At 41.9% G+C, this 12,340-nt stretch overlaps 1 protein-coding gene across 1 annotated transcript; it reads right to left on the reverse strand.

Annotated features, from left to right (window-relative positions):
• Window positions 1-750: 750 nt before the first annotated feature.
• Window positions 751-2,922, reverse strand: Calhm6 (calcium homeostasis modulator family member 6). Its single transcript, XM_038340140.1, has 2 exons — window positions 2,307-2,922; window positions 751-1,695 (listed from the first exon to the last, which is right to left on the reverse strand). Exons 1-2 carry the CDS (start codon window positions 2,823-2,825, stop codon window positions 1,267-1,269), a joined length of 948 nt encoding a protein of 315 aa, XP_038196068.1. The 5' UTR covers window positions 2,826-2,922; the 3' UTR covers window positions 751-1,266.
• Window positions 2,923-12,340: the final 9,418 nt, after the last annotated feature.

Consider the following 12,340-nt stretch of genomic DNA (forward strand, 5'->3'; position numbering starts at 1 on the left):
TATAAATATACACTAATAAGCAGCAAACCAAATCTGAGTTCTAAGATCCTGCACAATTTGTCCCCTCCTTGATTTCCCAGGTGTCTTTATGACCTCGGCAGTGCTAAATTCCTCCCACCTCAGCCTTCCACACACTGCCACCTGACTGAAAGTCTCTGCTCACCTGCTACTTTACACTCCAGCTTCTCACAGGTTCTCCCAACCCCCTAATTCTCCTGCTCTAAACCAGATCATGGTTGTATTTTTTTATTATTATTTGGATGACATGGCTTTTATCTTGCTTCCCTACTCCTTTGAAAATGTATGATAACTAGACGTGCGAGGGGGATCATAATACTACCCTGTCTCTCTTAATTAAAAGTTTTATTTTTGTTTTATATGGATAGGTCTTTTGCCTGCATGCATGTATGTATACCACAGTGGTACAAGGTCTAAAGAGCTCAGAAGGTGGCATCAGAGCCCTAGAACTAAAGTTATATTGAGCCAATATATAGGTGCTGGGCACTGAAGCTGGATCCCCTACAAGAGCTTCAAAAGCTCTTAAGCACTGAGCCATCCCATCAACCCTCAGCTTCTTTTTGATGTGTGCAGTTTAAATTTATCATGCCTTTGACCTTAAAAATGCAGCACAGACTGGCAAATCTTTTTTGTTTGTTTTATTTTGTTTTGTTTGAGGTCTGGAATTTGGGGTGGCCTCAAATCCAGGGACCTCCTTACTTCTGCCTCCTGAGTCTACCACACCCAGTCTTTGACCTAAAAAGCAAAAAATATCACTGCCTAGTTTTCCTTTTCATGATTAATTTTCATACAGAAACCATATCCGAGTCATAAATTTCATAGTATTTGAAGTAAGCTTGACTAGAAAGTGTGCTCTCCACTATAGCACAAAGCAAGCTATAATGTCACGAGTGTTAGAATACTAATACTTTGTCTTTGCAAACAACAACAAAATCCCAACCTTGAAATTAATGTCAGATAATGTAACAGAAGGATGTGTTCAATTGTTCCTTCACCGATGGCTTTTATTTGACACAAACCTGGAATAAAGATATAACACTTTAACCTAGATTGTCATTTTGGGTAGATTATTTTCCTTCAGTTTTGTTTAACAATTAATAAAAGAAAAAAGCTAAACATGTGTTACAATTTCAGATCTAAAAGTCTCACAATTTGGAAGAAAGCAAGCAGTCATAAAACATACCAATGTGTATTTTTTTATATGAAGCAACAATTCAAAATAATTTTTTCTCCTGCTCATTTGTAAGATCACATCCCATCAGTCTTGGCCATACCAGAGGCATCTACAAAGCTAAGGGCAGCGACCACTGTATCTCCTTCCCTAGAGCAGAGAAGGTCACTCATCTCCATCTCCTTTCTATTAACGTACTTGTGCAGCAGGCTGTAGAACTGGTTCTTGGGATTAAAAGTGTACAGCGCAGAGATTTTCTCCCAGGCTTTACTGCTTGGGGTGTAGCAATCCTTCGGATTTGTGCATTCAAAGAAACACTTAACATTCTCTTTTGCCAACTGGGTCGCATGCTCTGTAGCTTCAGTTTGAAGAATCTGCTCTTCCTTCTGAGAATATATTTCCCAGAATTTTAGGTGCAGATAACTAATTGGAGAACAGCATCGAATGATAGACGTCACAACCAGAAGTACAATGATGATGACCGCTATTAGAATCCAGCCTATCACCTACAGAAAACACAACAGGATGGCAACTTAGTCACCTTTGACATTAGAAAAATTAAAAAGCCTGGGATAAAGTCTCAACTAGTCACTAGCTCCCAAGTCGTGTCTTAAGCTCTTTAGAATAACGAGTGTTAGTAACAATCCGCGCCCCCCCCACCCCAGTACGTTAACATAACTACTGTCTTGAAAAGTCAACTAGAGTCTAAGTCATGTCAAGTGCCCTAGAACTGAAAACACGGGGTTTTGCGGATCCAGAGAAAGGAGCATCCGTTCTAAAGAGCCCCAGGCCTTCCTACGTCCGTGGGTTGTGTGGGTGGTGGGTTTGGGCCTGGCAAGACGGGATCTATTGTAGAAATGCTTCCTTATAGTTTCTTTTGGATTGTGCAACTTCACCTGGCCTGAGTATTTGCTGCACAGTGGGAGGGAACACTAGAGAACAATGCAGAAGTTACCAGTCCAGGTGCGCTTTTCTGGCTCCTACAGCGCCAGCTCCTGGATGAATGCCTCCTCTCCCTTTCCCTGCTATTTAAATATTCACTGTTGCTGGTCAACAGAAAAATCTACCAACTTCTTCCTCTCCTCTTTACGCGTCCCCACCGTGCCCAGAGTCTGACCTGAGACTGAGCCTTGAGCTGATTCAGGATATCCTGCATCTCTGCCTCCTGTTTGTTGCAAGGAACCTTCGGTAGTTTGGTAGTGCAGTTGCCGTTGAGGTTTCTGCACAGATACTTCGCCATGGGCACGCTCCCGCTGACAGCACACTCGTAGAAGGAGCCCCCTAGCAGCGCCACCGCCACCCAGGTGAGGGGCGCGAGCGAGGCGGCCAGGCTGATCTGCAAGCATGTCAATGCGCTGTGCGACCTGGAGCTGGAACTCGTGCTCAGGGTGCAGCAGCCGGTCAGCAGGCGCCAGGTGCGCGTGTTCAGCGCGTAGCCCAAGAGAAAGAGTGCGAGCGCTGGAACCAACAGGAACACCAGGCCATAGGGCAGGTTCCAGGTAGCGTTGCAGGGACACTTGAACACCACCTGGGAGAAGATTTTCTCCCCACCCACCGTCAACAGGGTCACCAAACCGTAGCCCAGGGCGCTGCTGTGCTTGCTCTGCAATTCCAGCACTGCCTTTAATTTCTCCATGGATTCTGTTCACCCTGGGCACCCCGCTGGGTCCAGAAGCTTCAGTTCTGCTCTGTGGGTCGGGAGGGTTGAGTGAACCGGGTCTGGGACTTTACACTCTGCTTTGAAGCAACTTTAGAAAGGGAAGAGGGCTTCTCAGCCCTTTCTGGGTTTCACTTTTCTTTTCAACCAAAATAGCTCTGACATGGGCCCATGAATACGCCCCTAGATCCTTGACTTCCAGGGATCCCAGTCCACATTCAAAGACTGTAGGGAGCAGAGGAAGCCCTGAGTGAGAGATGTGAATGACTGTTTGTTGACATGGGCAGCCTATTGAGGACTCCTAGACTAATTGATCTATGGTAAATTTGCAAAGCCATTACCCGTACGGGTCAGGGTTAAGTGTATTGGTAAGGCTTTCCTTCGGAGTCTGAGTATGCGTGTTTATAAGCAGTTGATCAGAGAGTGCAGCTTTCTCCTGGAAGTTTACAAGCTGTGAATGCTGGCCTACAGAGGTGACTTTCCCGTCTAACCCCTCGCCCTAATATACAAGCTAAAATTTGGGGAGACCCCCACCTGATCTCAGCTGCATCCCATGGCTGTCTCTGTGCCTGTCCTTTATTCATTTATCTCTCGGCCCCTAGCCAGTCTTCCAGGATCCAAGAGGCAAAGGACAGAGCAGAGGGTCCTGGTCACACCGTTCCATCAGCTCTGGAACTCTACCAGAGCAACTCTGTTTGCTCCAAACCAACATGACCTCTTACAATGTAGCCAGCTGATCAAAACAAAAAAGCTATTGAATTCCCTCCTATTGTTGCAATCCTAATTCCTAAGCTAACACCCAATTACAAAAATCATGCCATTTACAGGAAGCAGAGGCACACTTACTCATTTTTCTTCAAAAGCTGGACAATAGCAAAACTGCAAATGAAGTCAAATTCTAATTCTTGAGGATGATGCTCCCCCTCCAGTATAGAGGTGCTAGGTTAGTTTTTGCTGACCCCCCACTTTCTCTCTCCGATATCCCCAAAGGCTGAATGTACTGTTAATTAACTTTTTAGTATAATGGATATCTTTCACAGGCATGCCACAACAGTGTCTGTACCTCCAGGGATGTCAAATGATTGCTTCATGACCACAGACCATCAGCACAGGGGAGGGTGTATGGCTACTCAAAAAACACTGAGAGACTGGAGTTGGTGGTACTAATCACAGCACTGGAGAGGCAGAGGCAGGTAGATCTCTGTGAGTTCAAAACCAGCCTGGTCTATAGAGGCAGATGGATCTCTGTAAGTTCAAAGCCAACCTAGACTATATCTGGAGTTCCAGAGCAACCAGGGCTTTACAAAGCAACAATGAAAACCCAAACAGACTCTAGTTAAAGTAAAGACTGACCAGGAATTAGGTGAAACCCCCCACATCTAGAATGTTCTGTCTTCACTCTTCACATGACAGTTTTTCTGATAATAACGGTAATCAAGACTGTGGCACTAACCCTATTTTTCACAGCTCCCAAATGAACTGAAGGATACTAGAAAGAACACCACATTGAACTTGGGTGCTCCGTCTCTGTGTTACTACTCTCTAAAACTCAGCATCTTCAAAGAGAAGAAGAAATGGCTGGTTCATGATTACTGTGATAAGTTGACTAGTATATGAGAAAACTGGATTTGGGCATGCAGCTGAAAGAGCCATCAATCTGACAGGTTACATCTTACACTACATCTCTAAGAACATCCAACAATTACCATCATTGCACATTATTTAAAGCTCCATGTGTGTGCTCAGCTAGACCAAGGGATGTGTGCAGGCGCTTGATGACCATGCATTACCCTAAATAATTCATGCGCTCCTTAGCTGACCACAAGGAGGGCATCCACCTAGAGTTTGAGTGGAGAACTCACAGAAAACTGGCTGCTCTTGGTACCCATACTAGGCTGGCTTTGCTTAATTTGGTAAGTATTAATAGATTATACTAAAGGGAATTTTTGAAATGGGTCAGGAAACATTCTTTGCTTAGTTCACTTGCTTTCCTAGCTATACATACCCACTACCACCAGTGACTCTAACATAGCACTGAAACTCAAGGGTGGTATAAAAAGAAGCCTCACTAGGGCTAGCGACTCTATGCTCTATCATCTGTTCTCATTCTTTTGTTTAATGGAGATGACAAGCAACTTCCTATTCTCTGACATTCGTCATTCAAGAATCCGATTTCAGTTTTTCTTTCCCACATAAATCTGCCTGCTTCTTTTGCCAACTACATTAACTTATTAATTCATTAATTCATTTGTCTCCAGTCAGTCATTCATTAAAATGATTAATAAGCATACAGGCTATGCTGGGGTCCTATAGGAAGTGGTTGATACTGTTAGATACAACACAAAATCGAAATGTCTCAAGCCGCCCCTAAATAGTAAAGCAGAACAAACACAGAAAATGTGGTTCTAAAGATTATATGGAGGGAGAAAAATGGAATGACCGGAAGTATTCTGAAAGTCCTGTGAGGAGATAACCATTAATATACGCTCAATGGTCCTTGAATGCAAGGGAGCTTGGCTGTAAAGAAGACCAGAGCAATGAACTGAATGTTAAAGGTGAGAACCAAGGTGGCACATTTTGAGAACAAAGGTGCAGGTGGAAAGTCAGGTCAGGGCTTCATAGACCAGAACATTTACTTGAACTTCTGCTCAGAAACACTGAGTTATAACAACACAGTGTTGAGTCAGTCTCTGAACACCATTCCCACCCTGCCCCCACTTCTGCCCCCACTTCTGCTCACAAGATTTGCTTCCTCTGTGTTCACACATCACGAACTCCCAGGCTCTGATGATCATGCTAGACTCACAAGTTTCTACAGCTTTGGAGGGTTCTGGTTCTGCCAGAAGTTTCTCCCAGAACACCTCTGGCTCTGTGAGTGGTTTTAATTCTGGGTCTTTTGAATGAATTCTTTTGAATGTCCAGTCCTCTATACCCAGCAGTATTCTATTTATTTTTATTTATTTTTATTTTTTTATTTTTATTTATTTATTTATTTATTGGTTTTTCAAAACAGGATTTCTCTGTGGCTTTGGAGCCTGTCCTGGAACTAGCTCTGTAGACCAGGCTGGTCTCGAACTCACAGAGATCCGCCTGCCTCTGCCTCCCGAGTGCTGGGATTAAAGGCGTGCGCCACCATCGCCTGGCTCCCAGCAGTATTCTAGAGAATACTGCTCAGAAATTAAACTAAGAGTGAAAGTAGACTCACATAAAATAGCATTATTTAAAAGGATTGTGGAAAATCTATGATCTGAACAGTCTTCCCAGAAACAAATGGAAGATTCTTGTATTCTTGTGTTCACACACCACAAAACAAATGGTTGTGTGTTTGACTTTCTTTGTGTATTTTGTTTCTCAACTTTCATAAGTAATATCAGGAATGACTTTCAAATCAGCACCATTTCCGGGTAAAGAAAGCAACAGAAACTTGCAGGAAACCACAGACTATGAATCTGAAAGCCGTTTGCATCTGTCTTGCAGGAAGCTGCTTCTCACTGCAGTCCACTAGCCTCACGAGAGAGCTCAGAACACTCCCAAGGATGATTTCTGATATATTTGCTATGAAACCCCTAATGTTAAAGAGAATGTCTCTATCCATATTAGTGAGCTTGGGTTCATTTAATATGCATGAAAATATGAAACATATCTGAAGATTATTGAGATGGAGGCATAATTCCTATATTATATAGTCCATCTACTTAAAGTGTATATGCCCACATTTTACTATGTTCCCACAATTGAACCTTCCATCACCACCATTGACATAAAGCATTTTCATCACATAAAAGAGTTCAATGGAACTTGATGGTCATTTCCATTTCTCGCCTCTCTCAAACTTACCCTCCACATTATCAGGGCCTCTTGACAAGCATTTATCCATTTTTTTCTCCATTGCCTATTCTGAATGTTTTCCATCTTTCTATCTTTAGTTGTGTATGGTTTATCTAGCATCTCTCTATCATCTGTACCTCTGGGGTTCACTCCTTCTTCTTCTAAGGCATCAAAAACAACACAGTGAACCCCTTTCTGCCTTGATAACTTTGGGAATAAACCTTCCTCTGCCTGGAATTTTCTCTATATTGCTTCTTTCTCATACCTCAAGTATCAGATCCTCAAAAGGAGTCCTTCTGGGTTGGAAAGGTTAGGCTATACAGTGTAACAACACCAACACCCAATCTTTGTGGCTTCATGCATTTATTTCTAAAACTTCAGCTTTGTGGTCTCTGACTCCCACACGACCTTGAAATTTAGCATTTCTATTGCTTCCCCATGCTCTAAATCCTGGGTTTTTTATTGTTTTTTTTTTTTTTCAGTTTGACACAAGCAAGGGTTAACTGGGAGGAGAAACCATAACTGAGCAAGCGCCTCCATCAGATTGCTTGTATACAAATCTGTAAAGCTGAGCAAGCCATGGGAGCAAAGGAGTAAGCAGGACTCTCCATGGGCTCTGATTCAGTTCCTGCCTCCAGGTTCCTGCCTTAAGTTCCTGGTCTGACTTCTGTCAGTGAAAAAGTATAACCTGAGAATTGTAGGGAGAATAAATCTTTCCCTTCCCGAGCTGCTTTTGCTCATGGTGCTTTATCGCACAGTAGAAACCCTAAGGACATCCACAGGATGTAACCAATAGTATGAGTTGTTATTTAATTGAGGACTTGGTTTCAAACATATTTTTGCTGCAATTAATTGTCAGCCCCTCCTCCAACTGAATTAATTAATTCATTAACCAATTCAATAATAGTATGAATATAAGCTTATTAGATTGGCTTCCAGGCTCAGAGGCTGATTGATGCCACAATGGCCTGCTGTAGAGTGGTCAGGCAGGGAAACCAGGTGCTACTCAGTTGGAGAAGTCTGAAAGAGAGATAAAAAATGCAGCCCAGTCTGGAGCCAAAGGCCTAAGAGTACCCACCCCCAAGGAGCTGTTGGCGCAAGCCTGTGTCCAAACTGAAGAAGGTAAAATCTGGTGTCTGCAGGTAGTGGTACACTATGAAGAGAAAGTTTTTCCCCAATACAAGTGTTGCAGCTCTGAGGGAAAGGCCTCCCCACTGGAAGTGTTATAGCTCTGAGGAGAGAAGTTTCCCCCTATGTAAGTGGTCCATCTCTAAGGGGAAAGTGAAGGAAGCCTTGGTGTCATCCCTGGAAAAGGCACTTAAATGTCCTGCAAATGGAGCTCCTTAGATGGCAAGGCCCTTTGGAGAGTCCCATTCATTTGTCAAGGACTTGTGGAAGCAATACTGCAGACCCCTGAGCTGATCCTAGGGAGCTCATGGGCTTTAGGCCTCTCTACTTTTTACTGTGTTTATTCTTATGGTGACTCTTAGTTTTGTTTTGCTATTTATGTTTGTGCCTGAGTTTATAGAGAACAAAAGCTTTTATAGAAAAATGAAATTTCTCTGATCTGTTACAGAAACTGGTCTTTCTGGTCACCCCTGGCTGCCTTTGCAGACATCCTGAGTAAGGAAGAGGAGCTCACTAGGGTTAATAATTATTGCTTATTCAATTCTAAAAGGAGATGTATATATTCCAAAAACTTAAGTACTTGGAAAACGGTTTCTTAAAAGATGACATTAAAAACTTATAGGAATATATAAGGAAATTATATAGGACATGAAAGGTCAGAAATTTCTCTGGCTCCAGACATAAAAACTTAGATATTTTTCCAATGTCAAAATATCAATAAAGGAATCTAAAACTTCTAGTTCCCTTAAAAGAAAAGAACATGTGGAAATTGCCAGGAAAAATTGCCGAACAGTTAAAGAGTTAGGTATTTTCAGCAATGTAGAAGGATACAAGAGTAACTCAAAAAATCAGTAGCCCTCCTGTACACAGATAATAAAAAAGGCTGGGGAAGAAATCAGAAAAACAATACCGTTCACAATAGCCACACATAGCATAAACTATCTCAGAGTAACTCTTACCAAACAAATAGAAGACTTGTATAACAAGAACTTTAAATCTTTGAAGAAAGAAATTGAAGAAGACACCCAGAAAGTGGAAAGATCTCCCATGCTCTTGGGTAGGCAGAATCAAAATAGTAAAAATGGCAATCTTACCAAAAGCAATCTACAGATTCACTGCAGTGCCCATCAAAATCCCAGCAAAATTCTTCACAGATCTTGAAAGAACGGTACTCAACTTTATATGGAAAAGTGCAAAAAACAAAACAAAACAAAAAAAAACCCAAGATAGCTGAAACAATCCTGTACAATAAAAGAACTTCTGGAGGCATCACAAACTCTAGTACAGAGCTACAGTAGTGAAAACAGCCTGGTATTGGCATAAGAACAGACAGGAGGAAGACTAGTGGAACCAAATAGAAGACCTGGATATTAATCCACACACCTTCAAACACCTGGTTTTTGACAAAGAAGCAAAAAATATCAAATGAAAAAAAGAAAGCATATTTAACATATGGTGCTGGCATAACGGGATATCAACATGTAGAAAAATGAAAATAGACCCATATCTATCACCATGCACAAAACTCATGTCCGAATGGATCAAAGACCTCAACATAAAGCCAGCCACACTAAGCCTTATAGAAGAGAAAGTGGGAAATACACTTGAACGCATTGGCACAGAAGACCATTTCCTAAATATAACCCCAGCAGTGCAGGCACTGAGACAAGCAATTAATAAATGGGACCTCCTGGAACTGAAAAGATTCTGTAAAGTAAAGGACATGGTCAATAAGACAAAACAACAGCCTACAGAATAGGAAAAGATCCTCACTAACCCCACATCAGACAGAGGTCTGATCTCTACAATATATAAAGAACTCAAGAAATTGGTCATCAAAAACACAAATAATCGAATAAAAAATGGAGTACAAACCTAAACAGAGAATTCCTCAACAGAGGAATCTAAAATGGCTGAAAGACACTTACGGAAATGTTCAACATCTTTAGTCATCAGAGAAATGCAAATCAAAATGACTCTGAGATTTTATCTTACACCTGTAAGAATGGCCAAGATCAAAAACATTGATGACAACTTATGCTGGAAAGGTTGTGGGGAAAAGGGAACACTTCTGCATTGCTGGTGGGAATGAAAGCTGATACAGCTCTTTTGGATGTCAGTGTGGCGATTTCTCAAAAAATTAGGAAACAACCTTCCTCAAGACCCAGTAATATCACTTTTGGATACATATCCAAAGGATGCTCAATCGTGCCACAAGGACATGTGCTCAACTCTGTTCATATCAGCATTGTTTGTCATAGCCAAAACCTGAAAACAACCTAGATGCCCCTCGACTGAAGAATGGATAAGGAAAATGTGGGACATTTACACAATGGAGTACTACACAGCAGAAACAAATAATGACATCTTGAATTTTTCAGGCAAATGGATGGAGCTAGAAAACATTATTTTGAGTAAGGTAACCCAGACACAGAAAGACAATTATCACATATACTCACTCATAAGTGGTTTTTAAACATAAAGCAAAGAAAACCAACCTACAAATCACAACCCCAAAGAACTTAGACAACAATGAGGACACTAAGAGAGACTTACATAGATCTAATCTACATGGGAAGTAGAAAGTAGAAAAAGACAAGATCTCCTGAGTGAAATGGAAGCATGGGGACCTTGGGGGAGGGTTGGAGGGGAGAGGTAGGGAGGGGAGCAGAGAAAACTGTAGAGCTCAATAAAAATCAATAAAAAAGAGTTAGGTATTAATCATTACTATTTTGAGAACTTTTAAAGAATAGGATTATAACTGTAATCCACATAAACGTTTATTTCGAAACTGGCATACACTTGAAAATGATATCCTAGGCATCAGCTGATTTCATATTGTTAGGAACTAATCACAGGGCTGAAATTTCTTACTCTGTAACCACATGTTTTCTGGCAGTTAGACCACAGTATGAATAAGATGTACCTAGCTACATACAAACATTTGGCTGCATTATAATGATCTGGGGTAAAGGTCAATGATATCAAGAAAGTGAGAAAAAAAGAAGAGAAAGTAACATGAATAAGTGTTAATGATTCTTGGAAAATGACTAAATAGAAAGGGCTTGAACCTTCTCATGCTTGAATGCATTAGAAGCTGTGTAAATAAAGACAGTCTGAGCTAGTCGAAAGACAACCTATGGTCAGACTCTGTTCTTCATCAAATTCACACATTCCTCTTGCAGCACAGAATCCCTCTGGAGTACAACTTCAGCACAAAAGGTATTCTGACAATCAGGAGCAAGGAATACCACAGAGTCACACTACACCGCAAATCTCAGAGAAGATTTATTGGGACAGACACAAGAGGGTGGCTGCCTCTGCTCAAAGAGAAGCAGCAGGGAACTGAGTAGGAGACAAACTTATACAGGCTTCCTGGGGAAACATTTTCAAGTGGATATTTTCAGGGTAGGGATTGGTGAGACTGCAAGCCAAGCCCAGGGATTGGTGGGATTTAAAACCCAGGGATTGGTGGATTTTCAGGCTAAGGGACTGGTTGGTTTTCAGGCCCAAGGATTGGTGAGTTTTGGAAAACTTTCAAATCCAGAAGTGCTGGACCTTTTTACCATGCACAGACTACTACAGCAGCAATAGTACACTGCCCCAGGAGCATTGAGGAGGCAAACTGGCTAGGTTCTCTCTTCTGGGACTTTTTTGTTTATCTCCCAGGCTCCCAGCCTATTGGATGGAGCTGCCAGTGCTTAGGACAGATCTTCCCAATTCAGTTCACTCACCTACTTGCCAATCTTCACCAGAAACAGCCTCACAGATGTGATCCAAGTACCCCGTACTAAGGCACCTCTTAACACAGCCATCTTGACAATTTGTAGCGCAATGTCTGTTCTATGTGACATGTGCTATGATACAGGTACAGTTTGTGAGTTGAGCAAGGGGTTGGAGATTGAAATAAACACACACAGAAGACATGGGTAACACCAAGAATGCCCAAATGCCTCCTTTATTGTGTTCTAGGGCAGTTTATATAGAGCCTTCCCTTGACTAATGGCCACACCCTAAATCTCAGCTGCAAGCCCCCCAGAAACCACTCCCCGGACATCAGGCACTCCTGAGGGTCTCATGCTGTGGTTTGTTCCAGTCTCTGGTTTCTGTCTCACTCATTTCCTTCCCTAGACAACAATATCCACACTGGTCACAGTGTGGTGCTCATAGCCCAGAGCCGTCAGATAGAGTATGGTCACCCCGACAATATGTCACATCTTCATGTGGTTCCTATGGGTTGACATATCTGTAAACTGATAATAATAGATGAATCTCATTTCTGCAAAAAGTGTACAGTGAGTAGACTGTAACTTCCACAGCAACCACTCCATCCTAACAGGAGAAAATGGAAGCTGGGTGTTAAGCACAGACTGGCCTGTGCATTTCCAAACTGATTCTTAAATATATAAGCCTTTCTTGAGTCTGTATCTTCTAGTTTCTTGAAGATCTTCCTGGCTACATACTGCATTCCTGGTAAATTAAGCAATTTTCTTGGTCCAATATGTTATTTGTGTAATGTTAAAGCAACAAATGTCAAC

This window comes from Arvicola amphibius, chromosome 8 (assembly GCF_903992535.2).
Source record: "Arvicola amphibius chromosome 8, mArvAmp1.2, whole genome shotgun sequence".
Taxonomy (NCBI): Eukaryota; Metazoa; Chordata; class Mammalia; order Rodentia; family Cricetidae; genus Arvicola; species Arvicola amphibius.